This window comes from Ahaetulla prasina, chromosome 4 (assembly GCF_028640845.1).
Source record: "Ahaetulla prasina isolate Xishuangbanna chromosome 4, ASM2864084v1, whole genome shotgun sequence".
In the NCBI taxonomy this organism is placed as follows: Eukaryota; Metazoa; Chordata; class Lepidosauria; order Squamata; family Colubridae; genus Ahaetulla; species Ahaetulla prasina.
In genome coordinates, this window is record NC_080542.1 from 32,790,677 (window position 1) to 32,808,616 (window position 17,940).

Below are 17,940 nucleotides of genomic sequence, written 5' to 3' on the forward strand. Positions count from 1 at the left end.
TTTGAAATTGACTTCTGCCAGAAACTGATGTCATATTAGAATGGGAACAAGATTCAGGGTAGGCAGCTTGGCAGCTTGTACATCCATAATGAAGGTGAATCTGCTCCACATCTCCCAGATCTTGATCTGGCCTACAGGGTCAAAAGAATACTCCAGAAAGGCTGCACTCTGAAATATTTTTATTGGGGGCAGGAAAGTGTGGGCTTAGTCTACTCTGTGCCTCACTGTATCGTAGTCTTCTACAAATGCTGGCAGCTGGGGCATACGACTTCTGATTGGGCCCGCTGCTTCAGCTCCTCCAAAATTGGTGCTGTTGCATGCTCAAACATCTTTTGCAGCACCTCTGTATTTGCAATGCTGTAGCTGTGGGTAGGAAATGAACCAGGAAGTGAAATAAAAGAGTCAATTGAAAGAGGCTTTAAAAATACTGTTAGCAGGAAAAACCGGGGGGGGGGGGGGAGTGACACGCGAGAAGAGAGGAGAAGGTATGAACATTCTAAGCTTAAAGAGAATTTTAAAAAGCCATTTAAAATCCAGCTCCTCTTGATTCTTCTAAATATACATGCCATTATCATGAGCTTTAGCAACTTGACCTTTTTCAAAGAAATGGAAACAGATGTTCTCAAGAATATAAAGAATCACTACAATATAAACTATCACAAAAGTAAACATGTTCAGAGACCCCTCACTTAAGCTGCACCCAGGACTACTTTTTCACTGCCTGCCCTCTTGTTCTGACCTAGGCTTCCTGAGACAGCAAAAAGCACACGATTAGTCCCAAAAACCCTCTTTTTATTTCAATGGCTGTGAATTATGTTCATTCACAGCCCATAATGAGTCACAAATAGTTTGTAAAGAGTCTGACTGAAGTCTGACAGAAATCTGGCAGTCCTTCGGGATAAGACTGATAACCTCCTGCCTTTATCTCTCTTGTCATGCTGCAAAGACCTAATTGGCAATTAGCTTTGCAAGGCCACAAGGAGCACAGAGTCAAAATGGAGCTTCAGAATTTAAACTAACCAGAACAAACAAAATTGCTTCCTGCAAAGGCTTATGTGCCTTTGCTTCTCCTTTATCTCTTATGGGAGGGGCCAATCATCTCCAAGCCCTACTCCCTAGTTGTCCCTTTTGTCTTAACTGTTCTTGCATTCTGGCAGCTCTGTACATGCACGCACTGGGAACAGGTCCCCTTGTTCCTCTGCTGATGTTCAACTCTGGAGGCTCCAGAGACAGCACATAACTTCCAGATGGCCCTGGCCCCCTCTCTGCCTCCGATGCAGAGCCCTTGTCCGAGGCTTCCTCCCCAACTTCCTCACTGTCCAACTTTGCTGCCAGCTCCGCAGGCTGCTGGCAGACCACAACACCTTTTACAGCGGTCTTCCCAAGATGCAAATGGCCTTGACAATATCTCTCAAAGGCTTGAGATCCGGCTTTTCCTCAGACACTGGGTACAGAGGTTTCTGGATTGGTTTTAATTGATAAAGTTATTTTGGGAATATATTTTATTGTATTTTAATACTGAGGATTTTAATCCTTGTTTTTTTATTGGTGTACACTGCTCTGGTTCATAGGTCAACTGGACAGCTATTAAATTGATTTAATCAGTCAATCAATCATGCTAAGCCATAATATGGTAAATTTGGTTTTATCACAGTTTTTCTGGCCCTTGGGGATTACTAAATCTAGCACCCCATTTGCCATGCCCAAAACATCACAAAATGTCACAGACATTTGCAGAATGCCAAATTTCTATGTTTTTTAGTCAAAAACAGGAAATAAGTTTGGAATGGGAGTCTGAGGCCAGAGGAAGAAATACAATTATATTTATTAACAATTTCCTCTGACAGAAGCAGCAGCAGAAAAGCTCTCCATAACTTCATAACTCTCCTTCTTGGATAAGCAGATTTCCTGTAGTCCACCAGCAGACTAGAAATTCAAGCATAATCCAGGCCTACTTTTGATTTATGGCTTAACATGCGAAAAGGTAGCCAATGCAGATAGTCCTCATTAATGACCACATCATTCATACTTATGGATGCTTGCAGGGTTCCACAGTTGTGGGACCATGATTTTTTTAGGAGTTTTTTAATGGATTTCTGGCATTTACTTCTGGGTTCTGGTAAAAATGCCCATTGAGTAAAATTGGTCCACTTAACAACCCCTGTGGTGTTTGCTTAAGAATTGTGGTGTTTGCGTAATAGCCTCCACAAAAATTGTTGTAAAATCAGGTGCGGTCAGATGGTGACCTGTTTAACAACCGACATGACATATGACGATAATTCCAGGCTCAATTAGTTAAATAGTAAATCAAGGACTATGCATTGTTTAATAAATTGTGATTAAGAAAATCATTATTTAGAGGCTTTAGGACATTGGCCTCCATGAAATCAAGGAAATCAAATCTACACATCCTTTCTTAATCTACCGTAGCCTTTTGATTTTCATTATCAAGTTGGCCTATATTCTTCAATTCTGACCCTAAGGTTTGAACTAGGTACCTGGAACATCTAGCACAAGTAGGAGGAGACCAATTAAGTGTTTCTGTGTTCTTGAGTGTTCCAAGATATTGGGATACATCTTCCAGGAGTGGATTCACTTGCCAGAGCCCATCCAGGTCTACACGGAGCTGAGTCAGAGATATTGATGCCCGCTTTGCCCTGGTATGAGAAGGATGGAAAATGACAATGGCAATAAGTAAAAATATCCAATATCCACAAATTCCAAATTCAAAGCCCTGTAACGGCTCAAAAAGATGCAAGTTTGTCTCTCCATCTTAGCTCTAGGGAACAGTAAACAGTGAATTGTTCTTGCCTCCATTATCTTTTAAATTTGGTACTTCTTTCACAGGAAATAAGAGGCCAAAACTCAGAAGGACCTAAGACAACTGGAGATTGGAGGAGAGAAATGGCAGTCTAATTTCAAGAAAACGGAGCCTCTGTTCAAGAGACACACATACGTGGCAGAGACTTCATCCAGTTCTTCCCTCAGCATCCTGAGTGCTTGGCCTTGTTCCACTTGTGTCCTTTCATTCTGGGGAAGCACTCCCTCCAAGTGTACTCCCAGCTGGGCCAATAGCTGCAACACCTCCTTCTGGGCCAACTCCAGCATGCATTTCCTAGAGTGAGATGTGATAGAAAGAGACCAGTTGGAGGATATCTTGTTGCCTCCATCAAAATCAAGGTTCCTCCCCTCCCATTCCCTCCTCAGAGAGGTACCAAGGAAGCAGCAGTGCACTACTGGAGTTCCCTCTCCCCAAAGATGGGCAACCTTGGGGATGTTGCCATCATGCTACTTATCAAGTACAAAAGTTGCTTGGAGACCCCACTCGCCATCCCCTGGTCCACCAGTTGCCATGAGGTCTTACCAACGAAAGTCTTCTACTTGAACCTGTTGCTGTAAGTTACGCAGTTTCTCCTAAACACAGTGGAGGAAGTGACAGAGACGGAATAAGATTAATTGGGGGTATTATTGAGTATATTTATGTGCTGCTCTCTTTTCCCATTAGCATGCTGATACCGTAAAATGTTTGAGAGTTCAAGTCCACAAAGAGAGTAACAGGGAGCAACAGAGGCAACAAAATACCTTTCTCCAACCTGGCATCCTCCAGCTGTTATAGATCACAATGCTCTTCATTACCAACCATATAGCTGGGTTAGCTAGGCACTCCAGTTGTGGTAGTCCAATACATCTGGAGAATGCCAGCCTGGGAAAGGCTAACATAGAACAAAGTTATCCTTGCTCGTAGTATGTGTATGTGTGTGTATCTCATTTACTTTAATTTCCGTTGGGGGCATCTTGTGGGGCAGGAGTCAAAGAAATCAACATGGCGGTTGTGATCACTCGATTAAATCCTGTCCATTTGTTATGTGCATTGCAACAAGCTTAAAACTGGGCCAGGATTCCAGTTATGTGATTCCAACTATCTTATTTAACAAGCTGATTTGTTTCTTCATTTCCTTTCTTTCCTGCCCAATGTGCTGCTGGAACAATTGGTCACCTTGGCTTGGCTTGGCTTGGCTGCAGATGTGGTACACAAGTGGGCTAAAGCAAGAGGAGGAACATATTGTTCATGTGAAATATATCCTTCACCTCAAAGTGAACCTTTAGAAAACGCAGCTCAGCAAATCCTTAGAAGGATACAGTCTTGTGTTGCTTTCTTTGTGAGTGTTGGTGATGAAATCCAAATAATTTCAAACCTTTTGAATTTAATAAGAGGGTAAATAAAAGGGACAAACTGTAGGATCACTTAGAGCATTTAAAAAAAGGGACAATTCTTCTACCAGAAATCTGTGGATGGGCAAGATGGAGAATTTGCACTACCCTTTCCCCCTCCCCCTTTTATTTAGGAGTCTACAGAGGTCAGCAACTAATTATATGTGTCTGTCTTGACACTTATCTATATAATACTCAGATAACCCACCAGGAAATGATATGACCATAAATAACTCTGGAGATTAATTAGATTTCCACCCCAACTTTGAATGAGAAACTCTAGCTGGCAAGCTTATTTCTAACTCTTCTGGTTCCTTCCAGTGCAGAATGGGACTTTTCACCTTGAACTCTTGGCGGTGCCTGTTTCTCCACCAGGGTTTCGCCTCTGTGTTATTATGCCTCAGCATTTTGGGCCACGGCACCTCTGTCCCAGTCCCTTTGCCCCAGCCCATTCATCACAGTACAGTTTACGTCAGGCTTTTGGGAGCACAGGACAATTTGAAGCCAGCCAATCAGTGCAGGGGTTTGAGGGCTTTGGGAGTAACAGAGCCTCCCTTTGAACTGCAGGCCCCACTCTACTGGGACAGAGGGGCCATGGCCCAAAGTGCCGAGGCATAATAATATGGAGGCGAAACCCTGGTGGAGAAACAGGCAGCACCAAAAGTTTGAGGTGAAAAGTCCTAGACCCTTTCCAGTGCTATTCCTTTCAGGGGACTGGCCTAAGTGAGGGAGGGACTGGTCCAAAGACCCCCACTCCCTCCCTCTCTTAGCCCAGCCTCCTCAAAGGGATATGGTTAGAAGAAACCAACCATATGTGTGCCTATAGGTGAGGGCAGGACTAGAGCCAATGTCTCTTCAGTGCCAATCAAAAGTTAACCCCTACACAATGCTGGTGGGACTTTAAAAGCAAAATCTCAAAAAAGATGACCACAAACTATTTTCATATTGCTGTTTAAAAAAACACTATATCACAAGAAATCATGGTTGAGGTTGCTTATTTCTCTTGCATGCAGCTCCCTTTTCTAAATTTTCAAACTATCATCTTGTGCAGTAAGTAAGGCTGAGAGAGAGAGCTTTGATGGTTGATCTTGGACCTGAATTATAATCTCCTTAATCCCTAGTAGACAACGGCTCCCTTTTGGTAAAAAGTTCATGTTTTTGTTTTTTTATTGGAAAGAGAATTTCTTGACAAAGATAAAAAAAGGGGAAAGGCTTAATAGAGACATTTAGGGACAAAAATGAGTATCATCTCTCTCACCTCAAAGAGGGCTGAGTTTTCTTCCAGCATGCTGGTCTTAATTTCAGCATCCTCCACAGATTTTGTCACCTTTTGGCAGCTTTCCTTCAAGAAATTTCAGAGGGGGAAAGAAACTCAGATAGCCAAGCATTAAGCAACTGGAATTAGCTAACATGGATTTGCATTCAATATGGTGCATCTCCTTTTCTATAAAAGTCTTTTAAGAAGTTGTGGTATAGAGGAAGCTGAAAATTCTCCCATTTCTCTTTTCTTTACTAGTGATAAATTTGGGGAATATATGTATAAATATTTCTGACTATCTTCTCAGTTTAATTGCACCAGATGCAAAATGACCCTTATGGATGAAGGTCTGGATTGGGGAGCACATGAAGTTAATAATAAATTTAAAGAAAAACAAACTCAGGTGAGCATCTAGGTTGTTTGCCCAAAATAAATGCTAGGCCCATCAAAAAGACATTGGAATTATTTTGTGAGTATTATAGGAAGCCCACAATGGAATTATTTTCTGGGACCTTACAGGAAGTCCACCATGGAGCTAAACAGTACAGCCTCCATGTATACTACAATTCTTTGGCTCTTGAATCAGGTGCTACCTCAGGCAGATATCCAGCATGCCTTATAGAAGCATCCATGAAGTTAGAGAAATACCATAATGGATTCTGTGTTTGACTTAAAGTTTGGCTGCTGTATTTCAATAGTAGCTTACTTTTCCTCTGGATATGGAGAATGGGAGTGACAATGTGATAAATCTAAAGTAACGGACACAGACAACACTAGATATTCCAACAGAACAGATACTTTCTGTTCACTAGAGAAAGATGAGAAGTCACATCTTCAAGTGGAATATACACTTAAAAGATACACAGACGCCAAGTACATGAAGAGTACAAATTATTTTTGGGGAAATTTGCAAGAGAACCGTTAATTTACTGTAACATTAAAGAGACTAGTTTATGCACTTAAATAACTACCATAGCATACAGTAGCTATTGAGATAATCACTTTATTATCCATAAATTAGCTATCTTTGAGCCATAAATTAGTTATCTTTGGGGGGGAAGGGAAAAGAACCATTTTTACTTGTTTATTATTAGAGCAATACTAATTCAGGGCAAGATAATTAATTATCTAGTAAAGCAGCCACAGGTATGTGGGCTTCTGACTCATTTCTTCACCTGTTGGCTAGAAGTATTATCTTCATCTTCTGACCAAGCTGTCTTGATGGGAAGCAGAGGATCCCGTCTTTCATCTCCTGCTCCCCATGGCAGGCCTTCATCATCTGTGGATTCATTCTCACTGGTGGAATCATCCCGTTCCCCATCAGTTAGATTCAGGAGAGAAACATTAGTACAAGCAGAAGAACGCTTCAAATTCAGATTGGGGCTTTCACTGGTAATATGCGGCTCAACTCTGGGTTGGGAAAAAGTACAGATATTATCCTTAGATAATAGTAATGGACTTTTTTTCACATAATATATTGCAGAGAGGTAGTTTTGATAATTTACTACAGCAAAGAGCCTTGTGATGCCTCAATGGCTAACGTATTTCTTGGCAACCTAAGTTTTTGGGAACCAAAAACAACCCTTGGCTGGTAACAATTTTATCATTTTTCTACAGTGGAATTATTAGTCTGTCATTTGCACCTCTCTAACTCTCTGGTTTGGTTCTGTAACCCAACAAGAAAGTCACAGACTTCAGAGGATAATTAGAACTGCAGAAAAAATAATTGCTACCAACCTGCCTTCCATTGAGGACCTGTATACTGCACGAATCAAGAAGAGGGCCGTGAAAATATTTACAGATCCCTCACATCCAGGACATAAATTGTTTCAACTCCTACCCTCAAAATGACGCTATAGAGCACTGCACACCAGAACAACTAGACACAAGAACAGTTTTTTCCCGAAGGCCATCACTCTGCTAAACAAATAATTCCCTCAACCCTATCAAACTATTTACTAAATCTGCACTACTATTAATCTTCTCATCGTTCCCATCACCAATCTCTTTCCATTTATGACTGTATGACTGTAACTTTGTTGCTGGTAATCCTTATAATTTATATTGATATTGATTGTTCCTGATTGCTTATTTGTACCCTATGATTATCATTAGGTGCTGTATCATTAAGTGTTAAATTAAATTAAATTGCCTTATACACTGTAAGCCGCCCTGAGTCTTCGGAGAAGGGCGGGATATAAATGTAAATAAAAAAAAAATTGTACCCTATGACCATCATTTGTGTTGTAAATGTTATACCTTGATGAAGGTATCTTTTCTTTTATGTACACTGAGAGCATATGCACCAAGACAAATTCCTTGTGTGTCCAATCACACTTGGCCAATAAAAAAAAATTCTATTTTATGCTATGCTATGCTATGCTATGCTATGCTTTCTAACTCCCTTCATGAACAAACAGATGTCAATACATGAAGATATTAAAATAATGGAAAAATTCTAGTCCAGCTCTCCCAAACATGATGCTTTCTAAGTGTGTATTTATTGTTAGCATCCTCAGTTTATGGGATTACTAATATTCTGGAATATCATCCTGGAAATTTTGAGAATTGAAATCCAATGTATTGTTAGAGCACCCGGTTTTACTTATGTATTGCATCATTTATACTGCAGCCAGGTTAACACATTTTGGGTGATTCGCATACTATCATATCCCTCTACCAATAAATTTAAACAACAGATTATTCCAAAGAGATAGGGAAACTATCAAAAAGGCTCCCATCCCCATCACTTTTTGAAGTGGGGGAGGGAGTCCAAAGATGCTCTTCCCAGATAGGACCCACAATATCTATGTGAAGAAGATGGTTCATAAAGGAGCATATATAGCCCAACAGGGGGAAGGTTTTATAGATTAAAATAAGAATTTTATACAGGGAAATTTATTGTTAACCAATACATAGTTCACAGCCCAATGCCACCCTGCTGAAAGTGATCTCAACTCGTAGCCTTTGTGTTATGTATTTGGACTTTAGGAGGGAAGTTTGGGCGGGAACAAGCATGTTGCTGATTGGCTGATGCCTCAGCCAAAATAGTATTTAAAGAGGGGGTTTTGCCTGTTGGTTTTCGCTGGGTCACAATAAACTAAAGAGCTGTTGTCACTTGTATCGTCTCCTGCCTCTTCATTGCCCAAACTTAACATTGGCGAGGAAGGTGGGATTTTGAAGCAATGAGACCAGGAAAAGAGCTGAAGGAGTAACGGATTTGCAAACCCAGCCAGTATCGAGAGTGGATACATAGCAATGTCCAGCTATACACCGCCAGTGCCATTCGACCCAGCCAAGGAGAAATGGGGGTCGTACATGGCTCGTTTTGAGTGTTTCCTCGAAGCAAATGAACTGCAAGGAGTCTCGGATAATCGGAAGCGTGCTTACTTCCTGAGCCACTGTGGACCAGAGGTTTTCAATACCGCCGAATCGCTGTCGGAGCCAACACCGGTACAGTCGGTGCCATGGCAAACATTGCAAACGACACTACGAGCACACTATGCTCCGGTACCGTCGAAGTTTGTTCAGCGTTTCGAGTTGAGGCAGAGAGTTCAGTGAGAGAGCGAATCGATAAGCGTGTACATGGCTGCATTGAGGAAAGCCGCGAACCACTGTGAGTACAGAGACTTGGAGGACTCTTTACTAGAACAACTCATTTGTGGGGTCCGGGACATTCGTTTACAGAGGCGGTTGCTGTCCAAAAGCAACCTAACCCTAGCCCTAGCCCTGGACGAGGCAAGGGCACACGAGATGTCCACCAAAGCGGCGGAGACCCTACAAAAGCCGATCACACCGAACACCGGCGCGAAAACAACGCCAGTCCACAGCGAGGACGTCAAGGCCGAATCCGAGGGCGAGGAAGAAGAAGAGGTCTTCCATACCGGGAGGTCAGAGAGAGGCGACCGGGACGAGTGCGTGAGCTGCGGAGGCCAACACCAACGTCAAAATTGCAGATTCAAGGACGCAATTTGCCAGCGATGCGAAAAGAAAGGGCACATCGCTCAGGCCTGTCGAGCCCCACAACCGTCCCGCCCAAAATTCAAACCGGCAAATCAGCAGGGCGCTGGACCAACGAAACGGCCAGGGATTGGCCCATTCAAAAGAGGCGCGGAATTGAACCAAACCACTGTACGAGTGGGCCACGCATCAACGCGACTAGAAAAGAAGATATTCACAAGGACACACATCGAAGGAGTGCCGTGTAAAATGGAGGTGGACACCGGCTCGTCAATCACAATCATGTCCTGGGACACCGTCGCGAGGGACCTGCCAGATGTCGCGAAACACCAGCTGCAAACCCAAAGGCTGAGAGTGCAAGACTATCAGGGAAACCGAATCCCTGTTCGAGGAGTCACGTCCGTCAGAGTGAGATACGGGAATTTTAAGAAAACTCTACCGATCACCATCGTAGATGGAAACCTACCCAGCTTGCTAGGCCTGGACTGGTTCAGAGTCCTGGGGATGGAAGTTCACAGCAGTGGAATCAACCTGAAGGATGAACTGCTGAAAGAGTTCGAGGATGTCTTCCAGGACTGCCTGGGCAAGTACGTGGGGACCCCTATTTCGTTTAATTTGGATCCCCAGGTGGCCCATATTAGGTTAAAGGCTAGGCGGGTCCCCTTCGCCCTTAAGCCCAAGATTGACCGGGAGTTAGACAAACTAGTAAACCAGGGCATACTAGTCCCCGTCGACCATGCCAAATGGGAGACACCAATTGTGACCCCAGTCAAACTGGACGGATCAGTCCGGATTTGCACTGATTACAAGGCAACGCTTAACAAAGCATTGCAAAAGAGTGCATACCCCGTTCCCGTAGTGCAACATCTGTTACACTCATTGGGACAAGGACAGGTTTTCGCCAAACTCGATTTGGCTCAAGCCTACCAACAACTACCCGTAGACAATGGCACAGCCGAGGCGCAGACGATTGTAACATATCGAGGCGCCTTTAAATGCACTCGACTCCAGTTTGGAGTCAGCGTAGCCCCAGGGTTATTCCAAAACTTAGTGGAACGTCTGCTACAGGGAATACCGGGGGTCGTGCCATATTTTGACGACATACTAATGTCAGCAGAGAACTTAGTTGAGTTAGGGGTCAAACTACGGAAGGTCCTGGGCATTTTCAGGTCTGCAGGACTTAAGGTCAAACTTAACAAATGCCAGATAGGAGTCGAATCCGTAGAATTCTTAGGGTATCAAATAGACAGAGAAGGCATCCACCCCACAGAGAGCAAAGTGCGAGCCATTAAAAAGGCTCCGGGTCCAAAAAATAAGACTGAGTTACAGGCATTTTTAGGGCTTGTAAATTTTTATGTGGTCTTTTTGCAAAATAAGGCAGCAGTAGCCGAAACGCTTCATAAATTGCTAGCAAAAAAAGCTGTTTGAACGTGGGGCAAGGCTGAGGCTAGGGCATTCGAGGGCGTTAAGAACCTCTTGTCCAGCGATAGCCTACTAATCCAATACAATGGGACGTTACCACTAGTATTAGTTTGTGATGCATCGCCCTACGGGGTAGGGGCTGTCCTCAGCCATAGGTTACCGAATGGATCGGAAGCCCCCATAGCATATTTTTCCTGCACGATGTCAGCAGCAGAAAGAAACTACAGCCAACTAGACAGGGAGGCCCTGGCCATAGTTTCGGGAGTTAAAAAATTCCACGAATACCTATTTGGGCGACAATTCGAAATAGTAACGGACCACAGACCATTATTGGGACTCCTGGTGGGGGACCGTCCAACACCGGTTGCGCTATCACCCAGACTGACCCGTTGGACTATTTTCCTGGCGGCATACTCGTACAAATTGTCCCACCGCCCTGGCAAGGACTTAGGACACGCAGACGCTTTGAGTAGATGCCCCTTACCAGAGACGATCGAGGACCCGACCCCAGGGATACCCGTCTTACTAATCGACTCTCTAGACTCTGGCCCAGTCACATCTAAGGAAGTAACTAGGGCATCGTACAGAGACGTTGTCATAAGGACTGTAATTGGTTGGGTGCAGAGGGGATGGCCCGACGCACCGGGGGATCGGTTCAAAGACTTTACAAAAAAACGTTCGGAACTGTCGGTTCAAGGGGGGTGTCTGTTATGGGGGGATAGAGTGGTTATTGCAGAGAAATTGCGAGAAAATGTTTTGGAACTGTTACATGTGGGTCACCCGGGGATTGTGAGGATGAAAAGCCTGGCGAGGAGTTATGTGTGGTGGCCACAAATGGACAAGGACATTAGCGACAGGGTAGGAAAATGCCAAGCCTGCCAAGAGTCAAGGCCACTACCCCCAACAGCCCCCATAAGAGAGTGGGAGAAACCCCAGGGTCCTTGGTCCAGAATCCACATAGATTTTGCCGGGCCATTCCATGGGCAGACCTTTTTAATCGTGGTAGACGCATTTTCAAAGTGGCTAGAAATTCTGCTCATGAAATCCACGACAGCAGAAGCCGTAATTACAGCATTACGGCACCTTTTTGTAACACACGGGTTGCCCGACACCCTAGTGTCCGACAACGGCCCGCAATTCACGGCTACCCAATTTGAGGGATACTTAGCAGAAGAGGGCATCCGACATGTCCTCTCGGCGCCTTTCCACCCGGCGACGAACGGACTTGCAGAACGATTCGTTCGCAGTGCCAAGGAAGCGCTATCTAGAATAACCCCCAGTGATTGGCAAGCCAAAATCAATACCTTCCTAGTGGTACAACATAGAACCCCCTGTGTGACCACAGGCTGCAGCCCGTCAGAACTATTGATGGGTAGGAAACTCAGGTGTCCCTTAGATCTGTTAAACCCAACATACTCCCCTGACGGGTACCAAGGTATCCAGGAAAAAACCAGAGAAATGACAACAGGTGATTTAGTGTGGGCACATAACTATGGTGAAGGTCCAGCGTGGCTTAAAGGAACAATCACAGGATTAACAGGACCAAAATCATATATAGTGGACATGGGGGATGGCCGAGTATGGAGGCGCCACATAGATCAATTACGAAAAAGAGTACAAAACAAACCAGAAACCAAACACAGACCCTGACTACCCAATATTTGAACCAACAGCTAACTCAAACCTGCGGTGATCGGAGGACTTATCTGAGTTTGAAGAAGTCCAGCGACGCCAACCAGCTCCTCCAGAAGACTGCAGGGACGACTCTGCAAATAAGCCAGGGCTGGAGGGCCCAGAGGAGGAGCTGGGAGGAACAAACAGTCCCTCCAACCAGCTCGACTCTCTCCCAGGGAATGAATTGCGCAGGTCAGAAAGAGTTAGGAGACGCCCTCTCTACCTGCGTGACTACGTGGAAAAATAACATGCAAATTCTATGCAAAAAAAAGTGGTACAATGCGTTCTGGGAGGGGAAGAGTGTTATGTATTTGGACTTTAGGAGGGAAGTTTGGGCGGGAACAAGCACGTTGCTGATTGGCTGATGCCTCAGCCAAAATAGTATTTAAAGAGGGTATTTTGCCTGTTGGTTTTCGCTGGGTCACAATAAACTAAAGAGCTGTTGTCACTTGTATCGTCTCCTGCCTCTTCATTGCCCAAACTTAACACTTTGGGCACCAACTCGAGTTTTGAGTAATCTTCAAATGCAGCCCACACATAATATATTAAAATAAACAATGCTGAGGTAATGAAGATAAGAGTGTCTACTGTCAATGTCTTCCAGTCACAAAGGACACAAGAGAAACACTAGGCAACACTTGGGAAAGGTGTTCCTGGTAAGAGAATCCACCTGCTAATCATACAGAAAGATCCCTATTTTTATCCTAGTTCTATTAAGGAATAGAGCTAGGATAAAAGCCAATACTGGGGCACAAAATAAGACCAATTGTTTCTGAAAAAGCAATAACTTATGCTTGCTGTGATTCAGTTTAACCTAGTTTCTTGCTATCCCATTCAATCTCTCACTTTTCACACCCTGCGTGAGGATCTCCTCTGCATTTCTTGCTATGTTTAGGCTATAAAGTTTGGTGTCATTATGCAAGTAAATACTGTTGAACTCTCCCTCCAAAGTCCAAACCAACAAATGACCTATCCCAGTGGTTTCATTTAAATAATAAACAGTAAAAGAAAGAAAATCAAGTCCTGGGGCACTACACATTCAAGTGACTTATGGTATCACTTCTCTTGACATTACAAATATAACTAAAGAATGGAACCATTGCAAAATATTGCCATCCATCCACCCACCCACCCACCCATCTCTTAGATAATTTAGAAAAATATCATGGTCAGTGGTACAGAACATTATTGAGAAGTTTAATTGGACAAGAAATTTGAGCTGCTGGTAGCAAAATTAACGTCCTGTCTGCTGCCTCAGAGTTCACAAGATCAAACCAAGCCCAAATCTTAAGATCCAGCCACTCTGCTGGATTCTACCCATAGGGAGTCAAAATCTATAGAAAAAGCTACATTTACAAAAAGTCACTGGGAGAAAAATAAATCAAGCACATACAAAGCCAGAATTTCTGAGATCTCAGTGACACCCAACTTAAGGTGCTATTTTTTATCTAGTTGAGTGAACAAATGTCTCACTTAAGAAAGCAGTAATTAACAGCCATGTATATATAAAACCTGGATTTTTCTCCAGCACTATAATTGGGACCAGAAAATGAAGAAAAGAATTGGAAGAGGGTTCCCCCTCTTGCTTGGACAAGAATCAGAAATGAGGTTTTTTTTAAAGGAGCAATGATTCATAGGCTTTGCTAGAAAAAATAAACTAAAGTGTGATCTCAAAGGGAACATTAGAACAGGAAAATTAATTAATTAATTAAGGAAAATTAAGAAAATTAAGGAAAATTAGGACAGGATCTCCTGAGATTGAATCAGCACAATGTTGGGCAGAAGGGCTGACTGGCTTTTGAGTTGCCTATCGTTGGAAACCAATTTGATTTGGTAGAATCAAATTAGTGCTGGTGCCAAATACTCCCCCACCCCCCGGCTAAATGAATTCTCACAACACCTACCCAGTTATTGTCAGCAATAACTACTGTTACGGAACCTGCCCAGTGGTGGGATTCAGCCAGTTTGCACCACTTCAGGAGAACCAGTTGTTAACTTTCTGAGCAATTTGGCAAACTGGTTGTTGGAAGAAATCATTAGGGCAGAGAACCGGTTGTTAAATTACTTGAATCCCACCACTGAACCTGCCCTAGATCAGATGAGATTCGTTATCTGCTTAGCCTGATGTTGGAGTACAAACTTTCATTACTCTCAGTCAGCTTGACCATGCAGGCTGCAAATTCTGGAAGCTACAGTCCAACAAAGCTGGGATCTGAGGGCAGCAGCTCTTCATAATCCAGAGGAGAAAATCATTTTTTTGCATCATCTGCTTTGGTCTTTTCGACTGAAGATGACTAGACCGAATCTGAAAACATTTGTAGGCAAACAGATGTGCTACTGGGCATACTCACACCCCCTCCCTGTATGTTCTCACATGCTGCAACGAATACACTGAACTCCACTTTCACACTCCCTTCCCAGGTCACTCACCCATGGAAAGGGATAGTTTTCTTCTTTTGGGGGATACTAGTAGACTTTCCAAACTCCTCCTTGCTGCCCTGAGCCTGACTCTCAATTCCTGTTGGTGTGTCTCCAGCCTCATTTATTTCTTTGAATTGCCAGATGGTCTTCACCATGTTGGCCATTACTGGGTTGTGGGTCAATACCTGATATGAGCACAAATTTTCTTGTCTGCACCTGGGAACCTCTATCAGTTATAATCCAGTCTGCTCTCCAAGTGGGGCATGGATTTCCTAGCTGCTGCTATGACCTCATAATAGTTGCCATGGGGCGGACAATCATGTGACCCCATTTTTCTATCAACAGTTTATATCACCAACATTCTATGTTGTCAATATAGCATTCAATGGAAAGAAAATTAATCCAAGGCTGTAATGCTGACATCAAAGGAATTGCATTGATATAGCTCAGGGGTCCTCAAACTTTTTAAACAGGGAGCCAATTCATGGTCCTCAGACTGTTGGGGGGCCTGGACCAGCTGGGTGGGCATGGCTAGGTGGTCATGTGACTGAGTGGGCATGGCTAGATGGCCAGGTGACTGGGTGGGCGTGGCCAATTTAGCAGCCCATTTTGCCAATTTAGCAGTCCGTTAAACAATACACACAAATGAAACTTTAATTTGTTTTGCTCCTGGGGGTGTTTTATTTGCTTTTGTTTGCATGTTGCTCTTTTGGTTGACTTTTGATTTTATTAGCACATTTTTAAAGTTGTTTAGGAGTCTAGTGGTCCACTTTAGGAAACCCAGTTTTGCAGCAATTCTTCTCAGCCCCAAGGAGCTTACAATCAACAAGTAGAACAAACCAGGGGAGGCATTTTTGTTTGTTGTTTTGGGTGGGTGGGAGGCAAGGGATTCAGCCCAAGAGCTGGACCTCCTTAGAGAGGCAAAGGAGCAGGTTTATGTCTACTCCACAACCTGGAAACAGACACCCCTCAGCAGCAACCTCCTGCATACTTGGGACTGTTCCTAGGCCAAGTCCTCCAACCAGCACAGGCTCCTTTCTCTCTCCCTCCACTGCTGCTCAGTACCACATTGTGCTTCAGAACAGACAAGAAGGAAAAGGGGTGCTTCTCCTCTGGCCTTGATTCCTCTGCCCCCTCCCCAACAGCTCCCTTGCTGTGTTTCATTGTGGCTAAAGCAGCCGCCATGAGACCCGGGCAAGCCCCGTCTGGCACAAGGGCCTCCTCTGCCTTCCTGGGCTGAACTAGACTACCAAGTATAGTAGCCTGCCTGCCCCCCCCCCTTAATTAGTGAGAGAAATTCAGGGTTGCTGGATGGGCAGTCTTCCCACATGTGGGCTCGTTTTGGAGAAATGTTGTGAGGAATTTTTAGCTTTCCGGGACTAGCTTTTACTCTGGGGCTATTTTGGGTACTTTTGAAGGGCTTTAGATATGGGATGATATAGCAAACTGATGAATAATAATTGCAAAATGTATCCCAGGGGCATAGATGATGTCAGCACGCTGAGTCGGTTTACTGGCCTTTTCCCATCTTGCTTGATCATCAGCCTCTCATTCTCCAAATCCAGATTCTTCTTACTCTTTCTCCACTTTCCACCTCCTCTCCCAAGGACCTTTTGCAAAAATAGAGGAGGGGTTTTTTGTCACCCTTGCAACCTCCAACATCCCTCCTCTTCATATTTGGATTACTCAACTTTTCCTGAAAATTCCTGGCATCCATATGCCAAAGCTTTCATCCCTAGACTTTTCCTCTCATCGCCTCCTCTTTTTGGACAGGTTTGGTGCCACCACTGTTTACCCTGACCTGCCCACCACTACCCCACTCCTATGCATAGCCACAAAGCAGCCACCGACTGCCAAGGAGAACCCCAGCTCCCACCTCAGTTTACCCTTCTGTTGGCACACGTGCAATTCTGTTGACATGCATGCAATTCCCACGCCTGCCCAGAATTAGAGGGTAGAGGTCAGTTGAAGGAAATCAGTTGAGGTCAGTTGAGAGAGTGCTTTGGGGTTATTTTTAAAGTCTTATTGGTCTGCAGAATGTTTGGGCATTTGGCAATGCTGTTTCCAGTTCCTCCTGTCTCCTTTAAGGGCAGAATTCATTGGCTTAGGAATGGACCTATTTGACTATTGTTCCATGAGAACAAAAAAGTATACATATACAGGTAGTCCTCGGCTTACAACAGTTCATTTAGTGACCATTCAAAATTACAACGGCGCTGAAAAAAGTGATTTATGACCATTTTTCACACTTATGACTATTGCAACATCTCCACAGTCACACAATTAAAACTCAGACACTTGGCAATTGACTCATATTTATGGCAGTTGCAGTGTCCCAGGGTCATGTGATCCAGGGGTGAAATGCTCCCAGTTCGGACCGGATTGCCCGATCCGATACCGATGGTGGCTGGTGGTTTGGAGAACTGGTAGCAAAAATCCCTGGCCCCGCCCCCTGCCCCTGCTGAGCCGTGCCATCATTAGAGCTTTTTTTTTTTTTTTTACTTTTAAGAGCATTTTTTCTTCAGCCAAAAAAATGCTTTTAAAAGTTAAAAAAAAGCCTTTGATGATTGTGTGGCTGAGCTGGGATTATCAGAACCCTTTAAAAGTTTTTTTTTTTTTAACAACCTCTTTGACTGAAGAGGCTGTAAAAAAAAGCTTTTAAAAGGCTCCTCTGGCATTCCCAGCTGAGTTGCCTGATCGCCAGAACCTTTAAAAAACATGTTTTCTACAAGCTCTTCAGTCGAAGAGGTTGTAAAAACAATCCTTTTAAGAGGTTCTGGTGATTAGGCAACTTCAGCTGGGATCATCAGAGGAGCCTTTTAAACTCTTTTTTTCCTCTGGTGATCCCAGCTGAGTTGCCTGATCATCACAGCCTTTTAAAATCATTTTTTTGCAACCTCTTACAACAGCCCCCACCCATGCCCACCCAATCGCCTCGTCCTCACTTACCTAATTCCTGCTTCTTTTGGGTTCACTAATCCTTACTTTGCTCC

General features: G+C 43.9%; 1 protein-coding gene across 1 annotated transcript; it reads right to left on the reverse strand.

Moving 5' to 3' along the window:
• Positions 1-239: 239 nt before the first annotated feature.
• LOC131198179 (testis-specific serine kinase substrate-like) lies at positions 240-16,132 on the reverse strand. The gene is made up of 8 exons (XM_058182678.1): positions 16,013-16,132; positions 14,957-15,132; positions 6,646-6,880; positions 5,471-5,554; positions 3,365-3,414; positions 2,957-3,115; positions 2,499-2,657; positions 240-363 (listed from the first exon to the last, which is right to left on the reverse strand). Exons 1-8 carry the CDS (start codon positions 16,130-16,132, stop codon positions 240-242), a joined length of 1,107 nt encoding a protein of 368 aa, XP_058038661.1.
• Between the last annotated feature and the right edge of the window lie 1,808 nt (positions 16,133-17,940).

What these genes read in the sequence shown, in the direction of transcription:
- LOC131198179 (XM_058182678.1), bottom strand. Translation starts at nt 16,132, where the DNA reads ATGGCGGCTGCTTTAGCCACAATGAAACACAGCAAGGGAGCTGTTGGG. An exon ending in ATAATACTTCTAGCCAACAG is followed by an intron (nt 5,555 to 6,645) that starts GTGAAGAAATGA and finishes AATTTCTTGAAG; the next exon opens with GAAAGCTGCCAAAAGGTGAC. An exon ending in ACTTGTGCTAGATGTTCCAG is followed by an intron (nt 364 to 2,498) that starts GTACCTAGTTCA and finishes TCCTACCCACAG; the next exon opens with CTACAGCATTGCAAATACAG.